At 40.4% G+C, this 27,876-nt stretch overlaps 1 protein-coding gene across 1 annotated transcript in view; it reads right to left on the bottom strand.

Annotated features, from left to right (window-relative positions):
* gmds (GDP-mannose 4,6-dehydratase) overlaps positions 1-27,876 on the bottom strand; it is a 210,276-nt gene that overhangs the window by 17,080 nt on the left and 165,320 nt on the right. Inside the window, exons 8-9 of the mRNA XM_026147546.2 lie at positions 22,002-22,120; positions 21,578-21,674 (exon numbers count right to left, since the gene is read on the bottom strand). Of these exons, the coding sequence (XP_026003331.1) occupies positions 21,578-21,674; positions 22,002-22,120 (216 nt within the window). The remainder of the gene's footprint in view (positions 1-21,577; positions 21,675-22,001; positions 22,121-27,876) is intronic.

Raw genomic sequence — 27,876 nt, 5'->3', positions numbered from 1 at the left:
GCAAGCAGGAGGAAAAGGGCGGCTTGAATGGACATGCTCATCTGCTTTGGGTCAATGGATTTCAATCCCGGCTCACTTCCCTTATGTCTATCCTTCCTCTATAAGACGAAGGATAGGAAAAGGCCAGTGGTGGTGTTGGATGACATGTCGTGGACAGGGGAACAGGCTTCTATAGGCTACATCTCATCCAGAATGGCGTTTCCTCTCTAAGCAGCATTCCTCATCTTATCAGCTCCAATAATCTGCTCTTCTCATCGTGCCCAAACAGGGAGAGCCAAACCTGAAAGAGTGCACAGGAGAGAGAAAGAGAGAGAGCAAAAAGGAGCTCCCTTTGCTTGCTCTCTCATCCTCTAACTCTCTCTTTCTGTGTCTGTTAGCTGGTGATAGAGTGATAAGGTGGGGAAGAAAACAGTGAGCTGTCTGCCACTTAGAGGAAGTGGTCGCTCAGCCCTGAAGACTGAGCATACCCCAAAACTGGACTCAGAAAGAGGGGAGGAAGTGCAAGCTTCCTCAAAGTAACTAAAAACATTTACAGTCTGAAATCTTCACTGTAATCGAAAAACAAGAGAAAGTGATGTTTATCCTTTAAAATTTACTCAAAAACATAAACAACACAGGCTATAAACTGCTACACAGTCATATGCAAAGTGTTATGGCCAATGTGTGAGCCACTGGGACACAAACTTCAATACAAGAGCAGCAAATCTGGATCACAGTAATGAGAAGTATTTCAAAGTAACCACCTCTTGTTATCAGTTTTAATTTAATTGTCATATAAAAGTGTAGCTGTACACACTTTGAGTGATTTCTAATTGAATTTGTGGTCTCTACCTGCAGTACCTCCAGCAGGTGGTCTCGGCTCACACTTTGAGAATCACTGGTGTAATGCAATCCAGAAACGGAGACTTACTCTCAAGGTAAAAATTGCACCTTTTACTACAAGTTGTTTTTAGCAATAAGGAAAAACCTTTACTTTGAAAACACTGGCTGCTTCTCTGTTGCATCACAGCTTTTTAATGTTCCGCTCAGTTGGTGTCTTCCTTTAAACTATGGATAACCTCTCCAATCTGCTAGCAACCAAACAATCACGGTGAGGTTTTTGGTCCAGCACCCTCTTTGCAACTGATTTCACCTAGTGAGAACCAGCAGCATCCCACAATCTCTCGCCAATGGGCTGGGGAAAACACACCAGTGACCAGACCGGGGGCTTGCTAACCGGTCACTAGGCCTGTGTGACCGAGGCCTAAGCAAGTATGAAATGTGAAGCAGACAGAACTACTTGTTTGAAGCTACAACAGTAAAGCCTAAACTGCAACAATACATTTTGCTGTGTTGATACTGTGCAGCTACTTTAACTTCAGTCAGTTCTCTGAGGGTTCAAGCTGTGAGGAAGGATTGAGAATAAAATATCAGATGAGCCAGTCTGAGAGTGACTGAATGAAAAAGAGAAAGACATGAGCGGGAGTGAAAGAACGAGAGAAGGAGGAAATAACGAGAAAAGGTAACAGTAAAACAATAGAACAGCCTTAAGGTTAAGGGAATGTAGTGGTGCTGGAGTTCAGGAGATTCAAAAGAAGTGTGTGTATGAGAAAGAGAGACTTGTGAGTGTGTGAATACTGGGTCGCCTGAAGAGAGCGGCCCCAGAATTAATTACCCAATCAAGATAACCAGCCAGGGAAAGACATTAGGGAGGTCACACTACAATTAACCTCTTAGTCTAAACCTCTCTCTCTCACTCACACACACACATGCACACACACAATAAAGAAGTCATAGGTTCATTGAAAACACAGTGAATAAAAGTTTAATATCACTTTTCAGGGGTGACTTTCGCTGACTGCAGGGCCCAATATGCTCTTATTTTGAAGCATTTCCTGCACTCTGTTATTTTTGGGAGATATAGCGACTCTACCTGTCCTGTTCAAGAATCCCTGGCAAAGCCATGTTGTTTACAGTGGGATATTGAGTGAGTCGGGGGCTTGAGTGGAGTGGAGTCGGATGTGGTTCACACATTCCACCAGAGACTCAGATTACACTGCAGGAAACACCGGCCCTGCAAGACACACACTGCCTGACTCTGTGATTTATAAACATACTCCTCTATGGGACATACACACTCTCAGAGACACACATTAAAAATCTCAGCGGCTTCGCTCTGAGCCAAGGCTGCATCTACATCTCTCATTCACTTTCTTCCTTTCCTTCCTTCCTGCTTCTCCTGTAATTCTCAGACTCGTAGCTGGGCTCCAGTTTTCTCCTCCTGTCGCGGCTAATAGTAAAGACAACTCATGGGTGTTAGCGCCGGTTTGACATCATTGCATATTCATGAGCTGGTGGGCGAACATTCAGTCTGGCATTCATTAGTAAACACAACTTCAATCACCATAAAGTGGCCCTTTGTGAAAGGTTTATGAAAGACACACACATGAAATAGGTCTCTGGGAAGACTGTCCTCCTCAGAAAACCAAAAGAAAGGACAAACAGAGACACCGAAGACGGGCCGCCAGTCAATCACAGACTGAAATGTAATATGTTCAGTATTGATATTATATTATGAATAGTGCCCAAAATTGGCGCAATGACATAAGTGTCAAAGATTCAAATATTCCAGGTGAAGCAGATGCTTTATTCAAAATGTCACTTTTAGGAACAACCAACAAACTATAACACCATTTTGTCAGATGCTGCTTATGGACATGAGCCTCTCGCACAAGGTGTCCTTTGGTGTCAGACTTTGATGACTTTGAAGTACCGCCATGAAAAATTACTCACACCAGCAGCTTTGGCAAAGAATCACTGACTGACTCCCAAAGGAAGGTAATGGTTTGGATCTACAATTCAGTCAGAAGACTGAGTTTTATTTTTTCATGCTCTCATTATGTCCACATCACCAGCCTAATGCTCAAAACTGAATTTATAAAACCACTTAGGAAAATGTAACACAGGTCCGATCTGATCTTTCCCTCCTCTCCTGAAAAAGCTCAGTGCATCTTACAATCCGGTATCCACGTTGCCTGAAGCTGCTCAGCGGAGAACCCTGGGTAATCAAGCCCAGCTGTGACAAGGGGGCAAAGACAAGGGCTGACAAAACTCACTCTTCTCTCTGTAACTCTTTCAACAATACCCTCTTCCCCGCTCACCCCAGCCTTTTCTCCTCATCTGCCATGTTTCTCTTGTCAGGCCTTTGGATGAGTAATGCTGGCTAATAGCTCAGGAATCCTAGCCCGCGATCCTCCTTGGTGCTTCCTTGCTATCTCTGGGACACACTGCAGCCAACAAATTGCTGTAAGGTGCTGAGGATACACTTCTTCATCAAGCCACACGCATTATGACAGACCAAATACGGATGATAAGGAACGTTAGACTAGCAGAATGCGTAGGTGTCTATAGCCTGAGGCAGAACTGGGGAGACGAGAATAAGTCTTCCAATCTTAATAACAACCTAGTTCTCTGTGTGCAACAACTTTATCAATGCTTCTTTATACTTGTACACCTTCACATCCAATGAGACTCCATACTGTTGCCATGTCTCTCTCTTTCTCTCTGGGAGCAGTACCGGGTCAGTCTGTGGGTTGGACTGCTGAGGGGCCCAGGGTGGTTCCGCTCTGACGGTAGGAGGAAACTCCTTCAGGAAATACCAAACTGCCAGACATACACACTCACACACACAATCCACAATCTCCCTTTCTTTTTCAAGTACTAGCAAACTAAAGCTCTGCACAAACTGCCCCAGTCCATTACTGCCTTTTTTCACTTTCAGCTCCTTCACACTGAGACAAGCAGACGATCTGAAAATACAGTTCTGTTTAGTGCAGTCAAATATCCACAGGAACGTCGGGTTGCATGTTAACCTGCAGTGTTACACAACCCAGAAGCTGGGAGACAGCCAGGGGTTTTATGGCATCAATTACAGGTAACTTTAACGAGTCGGCTCAATTAAACAATAAATCACAGCAGAGCCAAGTTTCTGCCCCTGAGAGCCCTACCTCTCCGCACACACCATTAAAAGTTGACTGAGGTGTTTCCTTCCAAAAGAATGAGGAATTAGATTCACTAACATGCAAGAAAACAGGCACCTTTACCTCACAAAAATGAGTATGAGCAAAAAAGAGAGACAGGAGTCATCTTATTTAAAGACTTGATTCATCCCAAATATATATATATATAATATATATATATATATATATATTAGGGGTGCAACGATACACAAAATTCACGGTTCGGTTCGGTTCGATACTTTGGTGTCACGGTTCGATATTTTTTCGATACAAAAAAATGTTCATGCCTTTTTAATTTGTCATTTATTAAAATTATAAATATATATTTTAACTCAAAAGTACAGTTTTTAAATTTAACCCTAACCCTTGTGCGTGTTTTTTATTTTGACAGCGAATGCGCACCTGCGGACCACTTATGTGCAGCCCTGGTTATATAGCTCGTCATATTGCAGCCACAGAAATTCTTTTGTCCATGAAACCATAAAGCTGCACTTTCTTTTTGCCTTATAGTCTGATTTGTCATAACTTCTCCGTTTTGTGGTAAGCTTTTCTTTGGCTGTCACTTCTTCACCCTGACCTGTCTTATTTGGCTCAGCAGAACTGAAATGCTTTTACACACGCACTCACATAAGCTCAGCGATTCTCTGCGCGATCAACCTCTCACATGTTTAAGCTTGCTGCGGGAGATTTCACTTGTCATGTTTGCATAGTAAGCTAACGATTAATAAGACGATGTCAGAGGAATTGGTGCACAAATTATCATCACTCACAGATCAGTGCTGTCGCTCTCTATACACAGTTCGCACGATTGCAAAGTGAAAGCAAAAAAACAAGCGCAAATTCAAACGCGATTTCAATATGTCACATATTGACAGTGGCTCACCGATGCCAATGACATAATTACCCAGCTACATTTCCGAAAGAATGCAGAAGCATTGACATATATTTTTCCTACAATAGCCCGACGGGCAGGGCAGAGATAGATTTTGGTAGCCCGACTGAAAAAATCGCTAGCTCCGGGACGTCGGGCTAGCGATATTGCAAGCCCTGTATCTGATTGAGGAATCACTCATCTTTGGAAAAGAGAGTTTATTACAGAGAAATGTCTCTTTCCAAAATAAAAGCTATACTATCCGCTTCTTCTGGGCTATATTCTCAGCAGCATAAGGAGAATCATGTGCTAACAGCTGTCTAAATGACTCGGCTAAAGTTAGTAGCATGCTTGTTGTTTTTGTCTTTGCACTAGGATGATGTCGGCGTAAATGTGCAGTCATATTCGTTGTGTTCCCACTAGTGCTTTCAGGTTAATCTCGTCGAAATGACCTTAACGCCACAACACGGCAAATCTCCGTTAACGAGCTACCGCCGATCACTCCGTGCGTGGGGCTAGACGGCCAACATGTTAACGAGCTAACTGCGCTAACACACTAGTTCACACCAATGTAATTGAGCATTGCATGGCACATCCAACATACTGTTTTACTTTAGTCCATGACTCGCTTACCTTCAGGGTCATACGTCACATGAAAACCAAAATAATTCCAAACGCCAGATCTGAATGACGTTCAATTTGCCTGTTGCAAGGAGAGCTTAACTTCTGTCTCGCTAGCTTGCCCTGCGCTCTTCCTTCTGACTATGCTGTCTGTGTGGAGCGCTCAGTGGATCTGCGCTCGACAGTGCAGCCTAGGCGGAGTAGTCGAACACAGATTCACTGAGCGCTCAACACAGACAGCATCGTCAGAAGGAAAATTGATAAAATAAATTACAAATGTTGTATTGTTCGATACATATGCGTACCGAACCGAAAGCACTGTATCGAACGGTTCAATATCGATACGAATATCGTTGCACCCCTAATATATATATATATATATATATATATATATATATATATATATATATATATATATATATATATATATATATATATATATCTTACAACATAAATAAATAAAACCTTCCTAGCTTCAGTTTGATTTTCTCACAGCTACCATCAATGACAGAAAACAGAATTTTACAGAGAGCTTTCCCAGCTCTACAAAAAAAAAAAATCAGTCCAGAACATTTTTGCAGAGCTGGGGAAGACGGAAACAAAAGAGATTTGCCTGTGAAAATTAATCACTCCAGTCTGCCCTGACACCATTCAAATCATTATAGGTTAGTGGTGACGCAACTGTCTCGGACTGTTTTGCATGCTTTTGACTGCTGACATCACTGATGCTTTGCTTCACTCCAGAACACTTGTTCTCTATAGATAGACTCTCCCTCATTTTCATATTTTCTTGAAATCTTATTGTGCTAAAACAATAAAGGTCCCGATAGAAAGCGAGCTATTTATAGAGACAATATGCTACTGAAACCTTGGAAGATAAAGAACAGTGGTCTCTCACTGATGTGATTGCACAGACTCAGATTTGATGATAAAACCTGTGTGACAGCAATAGAGTCAGTCAGTCACAGAAGCATGTTTCATAAGGTTGGTGAGCAATCCCCAACAAGTTCAATAATACTACTTTAAATCATGTCTTCCGTGGTATTTAAAGGGAACTCTGATTTTACCAACGAATGTTAGCGTCCGTGCCTTCCGGAGTGGCACTTAGCCTCTGAAAACAATAGTGGGAAATGTAGGTTATAATGTATTTGGAGCTTGACCCACAGAGTGTGAAATGTCAGAGTATCTGGAAGTCTCTGAAATTCGGCCTCTTTGGAACGATAATTACACAGAAGTGAAACACAAACTCATGTCTGTGCCTGAATACAACGTCAATAAAAGCAATCCTAAACAGTACACCTCTTCCAAGGCTGTCTTCTAATTGTATATTTCTACTGTATTTTCCACTAAAAGTGACAGAGCATCATACATTCACTGAACTAACGCTAAGGTTATTTCAGGCATCCGATCAATCTTCGTAAATAAAAAAAAACCCCAACATCTGTTAGTCAAGAGCCCATCTCAGCTAAGGTGACAGCCTGGATAGAGTGCCAGTTTAGCAGCAAACTCATGTAAAATATTTCAAAGCTAGTTAGGCTTGAGGGAAGCTGCTGATTCACCAGGAGGAAACTGTCATTTAATACTAAAAATCACTTCAAACAAGCTATTTGATGCAACTGAATTCTAAAAATTGGGATTCCAAATAAATCTAATGGCGGACGTCCTTATTTTCTTTTAGCTAGTTTAAACACTAGTCTTTGCCTTAGCTTAGTCTTTCAGTTAACTCAGCTGACATTGTCAAGTTTAAAGAGTCATTTTTTGTGTCCGAAAGTGCAAAGTTTACATGAATGTCTTAGTTATCTTTGTCTGAAGTGTGTGTGCGCCTACTTTTGTGTGTTTTCAAGCTGGAACACTGTGGCTGACCACAGGAAGTTCTAATCAGCAGTACGGCATGGCTACTACCTTCCCTTTTCCCTGGTGACCTCCTCCTCTCCACCTCCCTCCCTCCACAATAGAGATACCAGGATCACATTACTGACTCTGAGGGTTAAGGGTCAATCCCATTTTTCAGCTCTCTCTGTCCCCCTTTTCCCCTTACAGATTCTTTCCCAGAGGTTACAGGCTTCTGTCACCTAAATTCACATCAGTTCACGCGTGGCAAATGAGTGGTATCCATCGGAAGCCCTCTATCACATCTCCCACACCTCCCCCTTGTCCTCGCCCACATAGCTATTTTAGTGTCCCCTTGACAGACAGTCCTCTCATCTCAGGGAGCACTCACACAAAGGATTGGACATGGTTAAAAACATGTTAAAAACACTGCTGGCCTCTTTGTGTCATTGAGTTGATGTGTCTCTGTTAAAGTCTGTATTTTCATGCTGTAGAGGATTGGGTTACCGGGAGGTAACACTGAACCTGGGATGACCTTGTGCATTGAAAGCCAACCTCTCTGCTATAAAAAAAAGTATTTAAAAAAATTAGTGGACATGCACGTCCAGAAGTAAAAATCTTGCTTTGAACAAATAACATGAGTTTGTATACTCCTTTGCAAAACCCAAATTATTCCCAACTGAATTCCAAGCTCACTAGTGGAGTTTCTGCAGTGTAGATTTACTATATTAAAAATGCACGTTTCACAGCAGTAGGCATCTCACGCTACCAGAGGTGACAAGGACACTGCAAAAAGCAAAACTAAAGAGAAACCAGTCAGGAATTATCAGAACAGAGCAATAAGAATAGCGGTCTGTGACCACCACTTGCAAAACCAGTCCATTCTTGGCGAATGTTCTGTTGTTGCCTCTCCAGAGCACTTTTTGACACTTTCATTTGCACCAAAGCAGGTTTAAGCTTCCTAATTGGACAGATTGATATCCCTGAAGTTTAACTGACCATGAGTATTTATCAAGTGTTCCTTTATTATAATGGTTTTTGAACAGTATAGTTTTGGTATAAAATATCTAAGGTGTGCCAACATAAAAGTCTAACAATCAAGTGAACAACCAAATCAGATAAGATTTATTATGAACTTGAAATCCTTAAAACTTGAAATCCTGTGTTCCAATAGCTGAAGATCATCAAATGAAAATACTAAAATGTTAATATAAGAAGTAAAATACTGTCTTCTACCACGTAACTATTCAGTACATGTGGGCGATCACAAGAAAACAAAGAAAGTCAACCAAGCCACTTAGTACGATATACCAGTGGCAGACAGCAGCCCTTAAATCATAGCTTGTATAGTAAAGAAAACCACAGTCAAAGCTAACATGTGTATATTGGTAAACAGTGCATAAATGCACTCTCTCCAAGCATAAACCAGCTTTTGATGATGTTGTGGTTTCTGAACTACATACTACAGTTTAATTATGGTTCGTCTGTCAGTCAAATATGGGAACAAGCGCAAAGAGTCACTGAAACTGACAAGTCATCATTTTCTCATAAACCTCTACATAAGCACATACACTTTTGCATTTTTTAAATTTCTGCACATCAGTAATATTTTAACACTCATATATATGTATATATACATACGTATATACACACGCGCATATATATATGTATATATACATACGTATATACACACGCGCATATATATATATATATATATATATATATATATATATATATATATATATATATATATATATATATATATATATAGAATAGAACTAATGTATGGACAATTAATTAATTCATGTGGGTTTTTTTAATTCAAATTGTTGTGTCAAGAAAAAGAGACATTTGCCTGGGTTGAGCAGAGGGAGAAGGAAACAGAGAATGGCTTTATAAAGTTGGTTAAATGATCAGAAGTTAAGATCTGATTGGCAGTCATCAGATAAGCACGTCTATGGAAATATGAGTATAGAGCTGACGAACATACTACAGTAGAGAGAAGCTGTTCAGCTGCCCTTCTACTCATTTAATCCCCTGTGTGTCAGAGCTACAAAGAACAAGAGGAAGGAGCAATTAGCAAACCCACGTGATGAGTATTTAGATTTTACAAAGCTTTCAAAGTTCGACTGTAAAGAATGGTATGCATATGGAGCAGAAAGTCTTGGCTTGGGGATCAATTACACATTTTCAGATTTCTCAGGTTACTCTATGGATGCTGAGATATTGGCCATTGGCCCAGAAGCATCATTGTAAGATAATAGCTGATGAGTTGGGGGAAAACAGCAATGTCACTACTGAATTTATTAATTTCAGTGTTCTTACAAATTAGTAACTTGGCAAGAATAGCTCAGCATTAAAAAACTAGGGGCATTTTTCAACATTTCTGAGCCTCAGTTCATTAAAACTAACATTTGAATGTTTAAATATCTATGAAAACTGACTGACAACTTGACAACTGACCACTGACTTGCTGATATTGCTAGGGATGATGCAATGATCGGGGACCATTCTTAATTTCGTTGTTCTCGTGACAATGACAATAAAGTTTCTGATTCTGATTCTGATTCTGACAATTTTCAGCTCCAAGTGAAAATCTACAACCACTTCTGGAACCTTGTCTTATATCATTCTCAATCGTTTTCCATCCAGACCTGGCTGTCAGTGATCTTTCCAGACAGTGAATGGCTTTACTGTGAACCATCTTGGAAAAGAACACCCAATTCCTCCCTAATATACGGAAACCTTTTAAAATAATGCTAATATTTCATGCTTGCTTTGTGTGAAAGTACGGTGGGCGTCTGCCAAACATCCAAACGCAGCACTGATAGCCCGTTTCGTGTGTCAAGTGCCATAAATTCAGCCAGCAGAGCTCGACAAAGCTTGTTCAACGGATAAATCACGCTGCTCATAAAAGCCATTTGGTTCTTTTTGTCTGTCTGGTGTTCAAACATTCACCTCAATCCATCAATGAGGCAAACTGCTGTCAGAACACTAAGGCCTCTCTTTACTTCGCATTTCCCCTTATCATTGGCTACTACTAAGAGGAATCTCAGGAATCTTAGAGTTTGTTTGCCAAGAGCCAATATGACAAGGTGAAACACAGACACATGTGGCTTTTAAAACACAGACTCATTTCTGGTATATAAATCACACAAATTGATCACAGATGCTAGTGGTAACTACTGGTGGTGAGAAACAAGTGTGGAATAAAACAACATAATTGACAATGATGTGTGAATCTGAGCACGGGAACAATGTTTGCATGATAATAAAGTCATAAACTGGCTCTCAGCCAAACGCCACATCTTCTTAGCAGTACGGTATAAGAACTCCACCCAGTGAAATGGCCCGAGCTTGCTGCCTCAGCACTTTTCCATCCAAATGGCTGCGGTTCAGTTAGAGGTCTCGCTGCCTTGGTCCCAAGATGAAGCACCTCAGAGAGCCAGCAGTCCTAACCGGCCCCCTGGCTTCCATCGCCAGCCCGACTGACACCGCTACACTGCCAGAGACGTAAAGCAGGATAATAATAGCTGCTCATTCCTCTCTATCCCCGCCGACCAGACAGGGTCAAATTGTCCAAAACTATATTTTATTGAATGATAAGTGACAAATGCAGGAGAATACCTCACCTTATAGCCTCAGTGAAATCAGATCTATGAATCCAGTCCAACACATTTAGTAGGTCATAATTTTGGCAGGTCACTGACTCTGACTGATGGGGTTGGTGACAGTGTTGTAGCAAAAGTAGAGAGGTCCTTTGAAAGGAATACTGTATTATGATGTACTTAGTAACCTGCAAGATTCTTTTCAGAATTTAAAACTGACTGCATAAAGCATTGGCAAACCGCTAGAGGTGAAAAAGTAGTGAAAAACAAGTGCTGCATATAGAACTCAAGGAATCTTTTAAACTATTCTTCTGTATTAGAAAACTGTGTGCAAACCACCAGAAGGTATAATCTGTTAACCTATATGTCATTAAAAATGTGCAAGAAAATACACAACACAATGAAATTTTAAATTTCAGTGTATTAACAAGTGTGACAGTACAAACACTCTCACTGGGACAAAGACTTTAAGAGTTAAATTTAGTTGGTCCTTCAAATGTAGCAGTACAGTTTAACATTATGTATTGTTAAATTTGACAACTGGTTCCAATCACTTAGGTCAACACTACAGAAAATAGTGCAAATCTGGTTTGGGTTAGCAGTAAAACAGCTGGTTAAATCAGAAGTGTGAATAAAAAGACCAGTAAACAGATATGAATGCAGGTCCTTATTACATTGTGGATTGCTGGAGACGGATTCCAACAAGTTTTTCCTTTTATTATTCCATGGAGAAATGTGCTTTGAATGAGAACCAACTGTTCCAGTCAGGGGCTATTTAATGTATAACTCATGTAATCGACTTTTAGAAATTCTTCATTGTAGATAAATTGCTCTAGAATTCAGTGCTGGAGTGTTATATAGCGCTTTAATTAAAATAGTTATTAAAATGCTGTAATGGATCAATTCGTAAAGAGAATTCCAACCTAATACTGGGACGCTGAAATGGCGACCATATTTCAGGCTTCATTAAATAGCAGATATTACACCACAGAACAGGCCAACTGTTAAACTCTTCTCTGGGGCACAGGGACAGTGTATGAGTTACTGCCTGCCAGGACCCATTATGTTAAGAGCACATATGTTTGTGGGGCTATACCTGTTTTTCTCATTGTTACAATGAAGAATTTCCTCCATAGTGGGTTTTGACTGGGTGCTTTCTGCAATCTTACCATCTCTCCTTATTGCATCTATCTTTGCATGGATTGTCTGGCACTAACACTATTATGCACTGATCAGATCAGAAAGTAAAAACATTACTTGATGTGGAGATAAAGTGGGAACAAAGAGAAGAGTGTCAGTAACATCTGTGTGTCATTCTCTTCAAATCAGAAAAAGTGTAGTACTAATTCTGTGTGCTGGAGACAGAACAACACTAACCCTGGGAGTGGATTTATGAGGTCTGGACTGCCTGCATGGAGTAAAATGAAACCCCAAACCAGTTCTGCTTCTTCAACAAGGCCTAACAACCAAGTCCCTGTGTCTACAGCTACAAGAGATACCATATTGCCTCTAAAGGTCAGTATGCGTCAACCAGAGGTTAAACAGTCTTGACATCCCTCTCCGCTTTTAAAACCTGCTATTTCTGCCATCTTTCATCTGTACAAATGAGTGCAACACCATGAAAGCCTTTGAGAAAAGGTTGTCTGATAGTATGCCCTGTTATCCCAATTTGACTTTTCATCCACTCAAAGTGTTTCCATTTGCAGCTATAAAATATATTTTGACTTAGTTGGTAACAAATTATAAAAAAGTAGTTTGTCATGCCAGTTGTCCATTATTTACTCACTTACATGAGACAAATGAAAATGCCTTGAACAAAGTGGTATCTTGAAAAGTGGAATAAAAAGGTTTTCTCTAATTTTTTGAAAATATATAATATAATATTAAGAAATATAACTTAAACATGGCTCAGTCTTTTTAAGCATTCCTCAAGTTACAAAAATATTCACTGAAGTTCCAGTTGACAACATCTTGACATATATTACCTTTCTGCTCAAACTATATGATGCTTACACTGAGTACACTGAGATGTTTTTATGGCAGCACTGTAACAGATTGGAATCTTTTGTGATTATATTGGCACTTGTCAATATATACATAGTTTGACATGAAAATAAAATATCCTACTCCAAAAAAAAACACAAAAACACATCAGATCTCAATGAGAAAAACAAATCATCAATCAGCTGCATATGTATACTAATATGGACTGTGTAATATGTTAGGAATGAAAGGGTGCCACATTGTTTGATGGAAATAAAAATGATCAACCTACAGAGGACTGAATTCAAAGACAGCCCAAAAAGTAAAAGAAATGATGCAGCAGGTTAGTGTATTTTGCATACAGTGGCCTTTTGGGTGTCATTTTGTAGCTTTGGCATTGCTCATCCTGTTTCTTTTTGCACAAAGGAAAAGATGCTGCTGTTACTGATGGGCTGAGGGCCTTCTATGGCCCTGTCTAGCTCTCCTGGAGTAACTGCTTGTATCCTGGAATCTCTTGAAAGTATGCAAGAGGAAAAGAAAGACACACAAAAGACAGAAAAACGTCTGGTGATGCCACATATTGATGTGCTATCCTTGAGGAGATGGACTATTTGTGCAACCTCTGTAGGGTCCAGGCATTACCTGGTGTTACCAGTAGTGCCTCTGTCCCTAGACAAATGTAAAACTAGTGAAAAACCAGTCAGAAAAGATCAAGGGAGAAAAAATGTCAGCAGCCTCCAGATGTAAAACCATTCCTACTTTGTGGGTTGTCTCACTGTTGCCACCGAGTGCTTCTCTTGTTCATTTCATTAACACCAAAGTAGTTGAAACTAATTAACAACTCGCATTGTTAAACTGCATTATTCTCATTAACCCCCAAAAATCTTACACAGAAGATCCATATTGACATACGACACATATTACTGCAAAATCACAAGTCAGTCACACAGTGTTAAGTGTGGCAGATAATGAAAAATTAAAGGGTTCAGAATTTAAGTATTGTAATTTCTGTAAAAAAGCCACTAAATAAGATTATAATAATATTGCCTTGAAAGGCCAGAACTGGTTGCATGTAAGTCATCTAACTCATCAAAAGGAATGTTTACTGAAAGTATCTATGGCACAATAGTTCCAGAATATGTTGCATCCTCATTTTCAGTAAAAAGGTTATGGGACACATGCTTGATATATTTAAAGATATTATTGCTGAGATACACATTGCCCAGTTTTCTCCTAAGAAGCATGTTTAAGTGTGCTGGTAATAGTAGTAAGTGAGTGACAAATTAAAAGTTCACCATCTGATTTAGGTTGCTCACAATCCTATTTCAGGCATCTGTATTTCTGTCTGGGTGTGTAATACAGATATGGGTGCTTTCCATCTTCCAGTCTTTCTTGGTAAAGCTGGTAAATGTTATGCATGGTGCTTGCAACTTCATCTTCAACTTTGATCACAGAAGACAGAATAATTTAAATTAAATTAACTAATAGCATGATGGTGTGACTATGTATATACTATGGTTTAGGGCCTAGCATTCACCCTGCTTTGATGTGAAACCTGTGCTGGTTTGTCCCTATTCACACCGCTGACTAAGAAAGGTTCAGGTCAGGTCTGTGGGAGAAGTCAAAAGACTCTCTGTGACACTCATGAGATCACTAATGAAAGTAACGAAGGCAGGTTGCAACACTTCATTACAAAGACGTGAGGAATGCATTCAAGATCAACGATAATATCCAGCTGTGTCGAAGTATCCAAGAGTGGAAATGTTCTTTGAGCTCAATAAAGCTTCACAATACCAAACATTATTTAGAAACTACATAAGGCAGGTGTGTCTCACACTAATTACCTCAACAGGTGGGTTGACTCCCTTGCCAACAGTTATAAAAGGTAACCACAACACCCAGCATCATTATTGCTGCGGATAACTAGATCCATTGTCTTGGTTTCTCATCTAGTGATGACAAGACAATGACGTATGAGCAAGCAAGCGTGGTTCTTGTGAATTCGTTACGCACGTTTCAAAGCTGGAATGCCATCTTAAGTAAGAAGGAAGTTCAGACTTTTGCCCAGGCACTTGCGGACAAGCACTTGATAGATACTGAGGTGTGGTATGTGAACAGGGCTATTTTTAGGGGTTGATGTGGGAGTTTTTGATTTGTACCTGCAGATGGGATAAGAGGAAAACAGGCAGAACAACTACTGTGTCAAAATCTCATAGGCGAATGCAACACACATTCTTTTATTTCATGCAGGAATTAAAGAACTCTTTTGTTTCTGCATTTGGTGTAGGCTAACTTACTGGATGTTGAATGCTTTTCCGCAGCACTCCCTGCCACCATTGCTAGCTACCAATAAACAATGAACAACTGCACCACTAACCAGCTAAAATGTGATCTGATGCAGCAGAAGGAAGCGTCACAGGATCAAAGTTAAGATAAGAGCAGGATTTATTTGATCAGTGTCTTTCCTCTCTTTGCATGGACACACAGATAAACTGCAGTAACAAACTGTGGATTTTACTTTGTCTGTTTATACATACGCAACACAAGCTTGACACTATCACGAAATTCTTGCTGTAGCAGCGATATGAAGCACTCCTGCTTTTCACACTTGTCTGTACTGCGCAAGAATAAACTTGCAAATTTAAAACAAAAGGACAATCGGTCATGTATTGACAGTACATGACTGCATTGCAGGGAATGCTGCTACGTGACTGCAACAAAGCACAATTTACATCTGTTCTTCTTGATACATGGGAACCTCAGTTGGTGATTCTTTTCCATCAATCAAAGCACACAACAGTGATAAACAGTCATGCCACTGAATTGCTCTCCTGTCAGCAAAAATGATCATGCAACGTTTTGGTGTTTTCATTAGCAGATTAATGACTGGTGGAAAATTAAACATCAATAAGTCTTAGCCATTAATTAAACCTACATGACAGATCTACATTTGTTGATTCCAGCTTCTTGTTTCTAGATGTGCTGGATTTCTCTGTGACATTATAAAATCTTGTTTTTTTTGGTGCACAACCATCTTATAGACATCCTTTGCCTTTGACATCATACATATTCAAGAGTGTAAAAAACTGTGCAAAACGGAGTGTTTACTGTAGTCTAAAGCCTGAGGACTTGGCTCACAGGGATTACCTGTCCATACTTTGAACTCATTTAAACTCATTGGCCATCTACAATACAAATAAAAGCTACCACTCAACCAGAGGTGCTCTAGGCAAGCAACTCCTCAACTGCCAAGAAACTGATAGCTCATAGATGGAAATCATCCTAATCTATCAATAAACAAAGACGACTTCAAGATTTTATCAATACAGATTGCAAGGAACAGTGAGGAGCTACTATGCACCATGCTAAAACATTTCATGCTGGGAGCATGCTACAGAAAAAACAGACATGCTACACAATGGATTCATGCACTTCTGTCGAACAGCTGGATTAAAGAATTAATAATTTTTTTTTACATTTTACATGCCATTCTATACTCATCCTCGCAAGGCACTGAGCTGAGGTCTCACTAAAGTGGGTGTGGAACAAAACAGACTGTCCCTAGGTTGCTTCCTTTAAAATTACAGTCTGTAGAGAAGACTGGAGATTAGAATGGAAAACACTGGATTTGTATAGCACTTTTCTAGCCTAGAGAAACCACATTCACCCATATACTCAAACGTAGCCTTAATCTATACACTTAAGTGTTTATCTACCTTACATCCGTGGCCAATTTAGAATCACCAATGAACCCATCATGAATGTCTTAGGGTTGCAAGAGGAAATTGGAGTGCCTGACGGAAACCCAAGAGCTCACAACAGAAACACGCAAAGTCCACACATAAAGGTCCCAGCCAACCCAGAGACTCAAACCTTTCCTTACAAGACATTTCAATCTAATCTAGATGCATCAATCTAACAAAAACTGAGACGATCTACAAACAGGATCAGATAAATCACCTGAATCCAGGTGTATATTGTTAATTCAGATATATATACACACAATGATAGATGTGTATATTAAATGTGGCCTAACTTTTAAGTAATGTGAACAGTGCATGCACTCATAGAAGGTAATTCATCTGAGCCAAAATCACAGGTATCAGACTCTAAATGCTCCATTTCAGACATTTTTTGTACTCTTGGACATGTATGACATCCAGGAGAGTGCATATCCTTAATCTGGTCACTTCAGCCATAAAGCTTTGGCTATGAGCACAAAAGCCCCATTCACCTTCTATTCATAACTTTGGTAGCAGCCAGTCAGAAAAAGTTGGCTTCAAGGGATAGAAGCTAAAATAGCTTATTTCTGACTGAGAATGAGCCAAGGGGCTGAACGAAGGCAGAGTAAAAAGATAAATAGGGATTACTTTGAACGGTCATTGATGCAAAGCTATTTTACAAGAGTTTAAGATTAAAAAATATAAGCCGGAAATGAGAATAATCATTGGGTCCGGTGATTGGGTTCAAGCGTTGGGATTACTATGATTTAGAAAAAGATGTAAGTGTGCACTTACAATATATAAACTTGATAGTGGAAGAATTACATTTGCCATCCCATCATGCACACTGACGGGTTACAGAAACATAAGGACAGACTGAGAGACAACTTCCCATTTATCATCACTTTTCCTTCTCTGCATGAGAGGTAGAAGAAAAACCACAGAGCTGTCAATCAACTCACAGTCGTTTACACCCTCCAGCAGCACATGAACTTGGAAGTATGACAGCCAGGGTGCATTAGTATGAACATGCACAAGCGTCTACATGCATGCGATTAAACGCCAAGTCAGTGACATGCACACCTGTCTCTGCACAGACAAATACAGCCGTCTTGGCCCCAAACGTTGTTTAGAGAGACAAATTGTGATCTGCAATAAATACTTCATGCTGAAGTTTAAATGAGGCAAGGAGGCAAACTGAATTTAAAAAAATCCCCACATTTACTGTCAACTGTATAATGCACGTTGTTAGGTAATATGCACTCAAAAGCAAACTACTGTACTGTATACATTGTGCTATGGAGAGTTAAGTGGAAAAACTAAACTCAAGGGACTAACATCAAACTTAGTTTTCCAGATGCTGTATCATGAATGTCAATCAGGTTCAACTTCCTGGGGCCACTGAACAACCTACAGCGGTGACCTGTGCATAAGACGTTATTTAAAATCCCAGAGTTTATAAGCTCTTAAAAGTATGCAGATATTTTTAAACAGTGAAATTCATGAATCTGACCTGTTAAAAACTGCTCTGTGTTGATTTTACGCACAGGACAAAAAGTATTCCCATTACCAGCTGGTGCGGCAGATGACACAGCTCATAGAGGAAATTTACCAATTTAAAGTAGCAAAGTTGAGTATTTTTGAGAGCATTTGAAGTGCTGAAACCCTAAACTAAAGAACATGGAGCTGGCAACCAGAGCAGTGGAAGAGTTTTAGGGGGAACCTAAAACTGTGACATCGTAACATGTTTCAGCATGTAGAAACTGTAGTAAACACACGCACGCATGTTGTGCAGTAAACTTTAACATACAGTAAAGACGTATGTTAAAAAGTAATATTGGGAGAGACTTTAGTGTAAGGTAGGGATTGGAGAAGGCTTAATTCAAGCTATCTGAATGTATTCGATTATACTTTTGGAGGCTATGTAAACTGTAATACAAATCCTCATATGCTGGCCTGTTTCTTTTTTAAACCCATCTTTTGAGATCCATTAAATTACAGCAATAGATCCTAACTGCTTCTGCTATTACTTTTGGTTTTGCACGCACGTAAAGTGGACGGTTTTTTCGAAAATGATGTGACTTCTTATCGTCACTTGCATGCCAAACATATTCTGTACTCAACTTCCCATGTCAGAAAAACAAAATGTCAAGGATTCCACTTGCGGCACTCATCTATAGACCAGTTTTTCCCTCTACCTGTGCTCTTTTGTGCCCTTTATGTGAGTGTGTACGCCTCTTTAACAAATCACATAGAACAAATGCACATTTACAGTTAACATCACCAGTCTTATAAAACAATTGGGTACAAAAGAAACTCAGAAAGCCAGACAGAAGAACCCATCTGATCACACCTTGGTATTATACCTGGCAACCAAAACTAATCAGAACCATTAGAGAGTAGTGCGCAGACACACCTTTGTAAAGCTGAGGCAAAGGCTGCTCACCTGAGCCAAAGTTTAGGAGCGTTGACAGAAGCCCATATGGTGCCAAGAGTGACTGACAGCCCTGCAAAGTCGTGACAGTTGGAGCGATGTGAAACTTACTTGTAGCTGTCCTCAAAACAGCCCTGGCAGCTTGCACTGCATGTCTTTCGCTTTCACGTGTTAACTATTGGTGCAAAATGCTGGTAGCTTTATTTTTTTCATTTTAACCAGCACGCACCACACTGGGTAAACTGCTTCCACAGTCGGACAAACGGGCTGTCAAGCCGGTAGCCCTGCAGGGTTCACACATGTGCACAAAAGACACATTCACACTCACACACTGCACCACATGTGAGGCACACCTGCTGGGGCTTCTGTCCCAAGGGATTGAAGCTCATGTCAGACACACACTCTGACAGAATTAATGATGAATTACACAGATATTAGCACACAGCCCGAGGTAACACTCCTTCCGCGCTCCACGCACACACACACGCACACACGCACACACACACACACCCCTACCTCGTTTTGGGCCCCACACAGACATACATTCAAACTTTTGTACTGCTAAACAGCAAACAAGACACCAAAAGAGTCTGAGTCAGCTGAAGTCTTAGGATATACACACACACACTTGATGACAGGTATTTCCACTTGAGGTGAGGCACAATGCTGAGCTATGAGCCCAGTGTCAGTCACTTCCTGTCTGCCGGGGTCAGAGGTTAAACATCCTTCAGTCTCTTTAAGCCATATAGAAGGGACAAAGGGAAAGAGTAGAGAAATTGCCCACTGTTACTGAACCATCCTCCCCTTGTTATCCATGCAAGCTCACACTTTGTTATTGCTCTGTGTTTATAACACCACACGTCAGGAGCAGTGTTCCCTTTGCTAGTGCTAATAACATGGAGCACCATAGCAATATACCATGGAAGCAGCAAAGGGTCAGCAGTTAGGAGTTATTCCACACTTGCTACATGAATAGTTTTTCTTTGAATGTTTACCATAATTGTGGTCAAGTGAGGTGACTCGACTGAAAAGCAGCAACAATAACGCTCTCAATGCTGGCTTCTCTCTTTCTTGTGTTCAAACACTTGTTAGGAAGCTGTCAATATGATAAATTTTATAGTGCTGGGTAGCTATAAGGGCATACAGTCATGCGGAAAAGAAGGTTTTCACAGAAAGGATGCAGCACAGCACACCCTTGCTGCATCCATAGGATTTAAGAGGGTAACTAGCAGCCATGTGCTGATAATTAAATACACTTGACTGATCATCAGCAAGTGAGAGATGTTTGCAGTCTGGAGCATTCACATGTGTTAACACAATGCCACAATATTCCCCGGAGTGGATGTCCCAGAAAATTTACCCAAGGTCAGATTGTGCAATGCTCAGAGAAATTAGCTGGTTATCACAAATGGACATGTACGCTGATTTGATCATATTTTAGAGTAGTTGTCCATACAGATACAGGGTTAGGACCTTGAGTGAATAAGCTGACACGGACAGAGAATAGAGGCCCAGGTGTGTAACCAGTGCTGCCGTACCTTCAGCTGTCAGTCACTAGGGGCTCCTTACTAATCCTCTGCCATCACTCAACTGCATCTCAACTCTAATCTCACCAGGCCAAAGCCCAGGAGAAAGGAGCTCCTGCTTTAAACTGAGAGGATGATGGCTAATCTCAGCCACAACACCCCAGGGTAACCCTAGAATGTCCACAGGGAGTAACTGCAATAACCCTTGACCAGGGTGATGAGAGAAAGACCTCCCAAATTCAGCAGACACCTTTCGAGAGATGGAGTAGTAATACACTGGCTAACATTATGAGTTTGATTTTTAGACCTATCACCTCAGCAAGCACAATCTCACGAAAGAGGCACCAATATCTCTCCTGTGCTATCAAACTAGCCTCTCATTCAGCAGAATTGCCTCACTAACCCTTTGAGTCAAACTAATAAGTTGTTAGTATTACAAATTTCCAGGTTGGACGCACTTAGCATAAGGTGGCAGGATATAGCTTTCAGTACTCTTAAAGAGCTTATCTGGCTTGTTTCCAGCTGTTTAAAAAAAGCATACAATAAGCAGCCTGAGGCTGTCAAGTGACTGCATCCACTGTAGCTGACAAGCATATAGTGCCAGACACAATTACCGGCAAACACATACACAAAGAAAAACCATGAAACATTCTTATATAGAACAATAAATATGTGCCGTGATGCATTATAAATTATATGCAACTATATAGATTGCACCACTATAGTAAACCATTTTCATTCTGAAGCCTCCTTTGGTTGGTGTGGTCCACAGTATTGTGCAGTTAGAGAGAAAAATCACCAAAGGTTTCTGGGATCAAATGTACAAATGTGTATTATAGACTTTATATAGGCCAGTATAGCAAGCATCTCCAGGTTCCCAGAACACAGAGGGAGGGGCAAACAGACCAAAGGTGTAAGAACTGGGTGCATGAATACACGTGCATTATACATATAGACACAAATGGTAGGAGAAACTTGACTTACCACTTCGGTGGGACGGAAGTATTTTGGGTCCACCTTCACATGTACCACCCCTGTCTCCTGGCAACGGCCAACCTCCTTCTCATCCTTTCCCTCCCACCTGGAAAGAAAGAAATCTTAGCAGGAACTAAGAGTTTCCCACACCTGCTCCAAGATTCAAGCGCCGTGATTACTTCTTGTGTAGTTTGTTTCCTTAAAGTCTCATCCAGACAAAACATGTCACCTGCCTTTTTCCCCCCCACAAACGAACACATCCTTCACCACATGTCAGTATCTCACAGCACATAAGAGGGGAGGTGAATGACAGGTTAAACATGGGAGGAATCTTTCCAAGACAAGAGACATAGGGTTGGGGTGTCTTATATTGAGGCCTCTCAGGCAAATCTGTGATTTTGACTGCAAAAAGAATACTGATATGTTGACTTACACAATGGTCTTTCCCACACGTCCAAAGGCCCTCTCCACAAACTCCCTCACACTGTGCACCTCCCCTGTTGCTATGATGAAATCCTCGGGCTCCTCCTGTTGCAGCATCAGCCACATAGCCTGAAAGAGACAGACACAGAGACAAAGACAGAGAGGTCAAACTACTGAGAGATCATAAAGACAGTTCGGTGATCCACACTGGACCGTGCCAAACTCAGCCCTGACAGACAGGAAGTGAACCTGCGACCTCTGAGCGGGGCATTCGCCCATACCTCTGCCCTGACGTCACTACAAGGGCTCAGGGGACACATACTGTGGGAAAGGAGGACAGAGCACTCCCACAGGCCCACTGTGTTGCTGGCACACAAAAATGCACACGTGGCCATGAATACACGTGCATTCAGGCCAACAGCGTTGCACAACTGACATACTCTAACAACTCAAAGATATTTTAAGACACATAAAGTGAAAGTAAAGAAGCTGATGAAATTCCTCAAATACAAATGAATTTTCCAAAACCTTATATCCTGACTCGTGTTTACTATTCCTAATTACACTGTGCAGGCAACGTTATTATTAGCTTAGATACCCCAGCGTAACCTATTACTTTAGGTCCCTTAACGGACACGGTGCTATATTAAACAACTAGCGAAGGCGTGGTTCCATAATATTTATGGTGAACTGGAGCCAGCAGGTCAGAGCTGCTGACCCCTGGCACATCCAGCATGATTAGAAGAAACTCGCCAGGGACACAAAGACAGACCAACAGACGCTCATGTCTCCACTCTTTAAAATCACAGAAGAAGACAGAATGAGAGTGACACAGAAGGCCTAGTCGTAATTTTTTCATGTTAAATGCAATTTCTATATAAACAAGACTAAAATCAGTGTGTAATTGAGACTCTATTGTTTCAAATTGTGCTAACTCATTTCAGTTTATTTATTTATTTGCTTCAGATTCTGAACTATTTGAAGAAGAAAAAAATACTGTGAAATTAAACCCAGCTGTTATATTAAGTTGCTATAAACAGTCATGAATGTCATGTATTCTCCGACTCTTCATTATTTCCCCTTCAATAGCTCAACAACTGGGCTTGTAAATATAAAATATATCAGCAGATTAAAATCTCTGACATCTCATCATTTTTTTCTCAGTTCTATGGGTAAAGGGTCACATTTAACACTTACAACTTCCTGTCAGCAGTTTGTTGGCAACGTTTTTGTTTTGCAGTAAAACTTGCGCAGAAAGATGCAAACATTTCTGTGCATTGAAGTTTAAAAGATTGCAAACAGTACAAAGACAAAGGTTAAACTGCTCGATACGATGCTTTGATGAAACAACAAATGAAACGTGCCTCTAGACATTTGGGTGATCACTAAAACCCCTGACATCTCGTGAAGGTAAAACCTTTTAGTGCATCTGTGAAAAGGTTTAAGTTTCAGTGTTCAGTACCCGATTGATTCCAACATGCACTGATACAACCCCAGAAGTACCCCGAAAACCAGTTCGTGGTACTTTTTTCACACAACAGTTTAAAAACTGACACAGTCAAAAGAAAGTCAGTTGTGATACGGAATAGTAATCTTTGCATCAGATTTTCATAGTAATCAAAGTAACAGCGACTGCTAATTTGTTTACAATTCTATGATAATGTCACCAGTAGTGAAAAGAAAAAAAAAAACAGTCCTGTTTCTCTTACTCTAAATGTTGTGTAATGCTGTGAGCTTGCATGCTGAACTACTGTATGCACACATTTCTGTGCACTGTTGTGGCATTGTTTAAGCACATGCCTTCTCGCAAACACACCAGCAGTGATGGAATGAACTTCCTCAGGGAGGCGAGGGCCATTCTACCTGAGGATCGTTCAGGGTCACCTGAGCGCTCAACAATGATGACTCCCCTGAGCCTGACCTCTGACCTCTCACCCTCTGGCCTCTGATGAACAAACCAGACTCTCACACGGCTACACAAGACAAAAATTGCAACTCGGCGTGTAACTGACAGCAAAACAAAGCATCCAGGGCGTCATCAGAATATGTTATTCAGTCTGCTGCCACATTTTGGGCCTGTGAAGTTTACAGGAAAATGTAATTCTCTTACAAACGGCTGCTTCTGACAAATCATAAGTAACAAACAAGCAGAAGAGATAACAGAATATTTCATTAGCAGTCCGACAGTTTAAACCTTTTATGTTGTGAACTGCTATGTTTTTCCATGGCTTTGACCACGATTATGCATTATTTGAAAGCAGAAAGCCCCGTGGGTCAAATGGTGTAAACCACTTTAACGTTTTATTACTACAGCAACAACTGCAGATGCAGAGGACCCCGATGTTTTAACAGGAGTCCATAAAGATCAAAACTGTAGTTTTCTAAACTTTCACTGTCTATACAGGCGCATTTATATTCAATCATCAAACAATAAAAAGTTTCAATTCCATTTTTTAAATCTTTTTGAGTCAAAACTAAACTGTTCCATGGATAATGGCATAAATATTGATCATGGATATAAATTGAGCTATGACATTTTTGTGCAATATTCCTGCAGTCTTCTTTTAGCTCCAGCTCCAAAGTGCTCGACGGCATGTTCATAAACACGAAGCACACGAGTCTTGAGTGAAGACGAGTGAAGAGTTTGCTTTTATCCGTTATATCAGTGTATGTTGAAGATCTTTAGACAGCAAAGGCAAACTTAGATGTCAATTTCATTCAGATCTTTCTTTTCTTGTTGTTTTTGCTACATTAAACAGTTTATACAAAATAATTGAGTGTTACCACAAAAGTAGCCAGCATATTACACTACAATATTTTAAATTTATATCAACAATACAGACATGACATCAATCCTGAGAATTTAATCAGAGGTGAGTTCCCAGTCTGCCATTTCCAAAATATGTCAGCGCTTTCCTTTTCGACGTGAGCAGGAATAAGCATCACTGGAAACAGTGGAGTATCAAACACTGACATCTACACTGTAATACTGTTTTGATCATCTGACTGGCTGATTATTTGAACTTGTAATGAAGCAGGCTCATTCCCTTTTCCTGAAAAACCCCACTGATGGATGTGTAGCCTGCAGTAAACTGGATGGCTGTGATGATGGGAATTGGAAACGTAGGTCTGCTTCTCTTGCAGCCAGAGAAAATGTTTACGGCAGGAGCTGAGTGATATGGCCTCTGCTGATTTTTTTTTAACAAGGACATGTAATAAATATTCTGATGTGTATTTTTCTACGTATTGTAGTGGGAATAAAGAAGAATGAAACGGAAGATTGGTTTATTCATCTCAGCCCGTTCAGCGATAACTTCTCGTTCTCGGCCTCTTTACACCCGCTTTCCTTCTTTTACCTTTTACCCTCTTTTTTCCCCTTCTCCCACTCCTCCTCCCTCAGGATCGCTCTGCTTCATTAGCTATCTGATAAACAGCTCAGAGGTTCAGGCCTTCACACTGAACCCGCACCTTCCTGTTCACATGGCCACAGGATGACCCCCCATCACACACTCCACACTTGACTGCAGCTCAGAAACAGCCAGCGACCACTGCGGACCCCTTTACCTGAAACATATTCTGACACACACGAGGGGAAACCGAGCTGACCAACGTTTAAATGTTTTTTTTTCTATTGTCTCGGAGTTCTAAATTTCTGTTGGAAGTGATATGAAATGTGGATTTCAGTACAGCTCTTGTTGTTATTGTTACTCAATTTGATATCTGTAATTATTAAAATACAAGCCAGATCTGCTTTTCGAGTTATTAAAATACTCTACAATACAAATTTTCCAACAAACTGGATAATATAAAGAGTTCTGGAGAGTAACTTTGCTTCTATATTATGCATAGTTTACTAATGTAATTAGTGAACTAAATGTAATGGCATAACTACTGACACGGCAATCCAAAATTACATGTTCCTGTTTTGATTTACGTTGTTTACTTCTTTTAATTATGTAGATCACGTGACCATATTGAGTTATAATGCATGTTATAGCAAAATTTTATAATCATTTCATTTAAAAAAAAAATCAACACAAATTATTTCCTTTTTTATCTGCTGTTGTTGTATTTTATTTGCTTTGCTTCTTTATCTTGTAAAACAGAGTTCTGTATACATATGATTCAGGAATCAGTAAATCTATTTTATTTATAATTTTATTTTATTTTATTTTTTTTATTTTTATTAAAGACTTAAAACCAAACCAGTACTCAGTGTTCAAGATGACTGATAGACTGAAGAGACGTTTTTCCAACATAGTCCGAACATGCTGGAGGCCTACAGTAAAAGATGTACTAAAAATTATACATGCAATGCTTTAAAGCTGAATTCAAAGTTTAATATTACATCTTATAATAAAATGCCATCCTTCTGTAGCTGACAGGGAATCACTGAAACTTAAAGCCTGCTTAAAACACAAGCCAAATTAAAATCTGATGAAAAATCTTACACCAATAAAAAAAAGTTAACAGGTAAAATATCAATGTATGTAAAATATCTTTGTGCAGATTCAGGCAACTTCAGACAAACATAACTGATTCAATATTAACCGACTCAGCAGTGACCTCAGCAGGGCAGCATCCCCTTAATACGGTAGAAGTTTCGTGGCTTCAGCATTCAACTGCCGTGGCTGCGACTTTCTTTCTTTTTTTCTTCTTACAGTGTGTTATATTTAATCTTTTCCATATGCTCCTGTGAGATAGAACACAGATAGAGCACAACCAAAGGGACTGAGCTGCGGGAAAATCCCTGGTTTAAACCAAAGGCAGCCTGCTGACTCAGAGTACTGAGCACAGGTCACAAAGTGCAATCTCACCACTATGACACCAACTCTCTGCTACTGCTGACTGCCTTTCAATAATATATACGTAGTAATTTGCAATAGCGTCACAGTCTCTGTCGATAAAATATTCTCCGATAGAGAATATCATCTCCAAGCTGGCAGAGAATAAAAGGTTTGTTTTGCTAAACAAGTGTTAAATCCTCAGGCAGAAAACAGATCTTATACTCGATTCCTTGTTTTCCAAAAGTGCCTAAAAAGCATCTTACAACAAACAGAGCACCCAAACCACAACTTAAGTGATGACTTATCTGGACCTCCCTCCTCTGCTGACCCCTCCATCCTCCCTTCTCCCACTCTGCGTCTCGCCTCTCTCCCAGGCTGTTATAGCCACTCCATCTTCCCTCTCTAGCTGCTTGACTCCAGCTGACATGTGGCATGGCTCACAGTGAACACTTAATAGAGCTGCGATTATGGCTGCACAAAGCCATCGGCCCCAGCACACACTTTCCTCCTCATTCAAACATGCAAATGTAAAGCAAAGCCACTTTTTACATGAAAAGCATAAATGCATTCATGAGGGCACTTATTCAAATTATTCCAGAAACACATACAGAGCTTTATAAACGGACTGGTCACACCAATTTCAGTTAGAATATAACATGTTGCGCACTCTGCTGTGCTGCAGAGAGTTTTGAGAAGCTGCGACTTCGTGTCTTCTCAGCTATAGAGCTCGACCAGAGCTGGCTTTTCCAGCTCATTTGGAGCTTAAGAGGTTCTCAGCCCTGTTCCACAACATGCTTGCACAGCTGCCAGACAAGAATGTTAAAGCCTGAAAAGTTAAAAGAAATGCTCTCTTTTCTGGCGTGGACCAAAGTCAAGCCTTGAATTCGAGCAGACACAGCTCCAGTCTGCCGGGCCCACCGCTCTCCACTGATAGTGAGATTAATGACCTGCACTTACTACTATGTTATGATACTATGATACGTCACATTTGAGCTCAAACATGGCCACGTACGTCATAAGTGTGTGTTATCGGCTGGTCTTTTCGGACCCACATCCATCAAGGGCCAGTACTTCCCGGATACAGTGGCAATCATCTAC

The sequence above is a fragment of the Astatotilapia calliptera genome, chromosome 17, assembly GCF_964374335.1.
Source record: "Astatotilapia calliptera chromosome 17, fAstCal68.1, whole genome shotgun sequence".
NCBI lineage: Eukaryota > Metazoa > Chordata > Actinopteri > Cichliformes > Cichlidae > Astatotilapia > Astatotilapia calliptera.
This window is presented reverse-complemented; position numbering and strand designations above follow the sequence as displayed.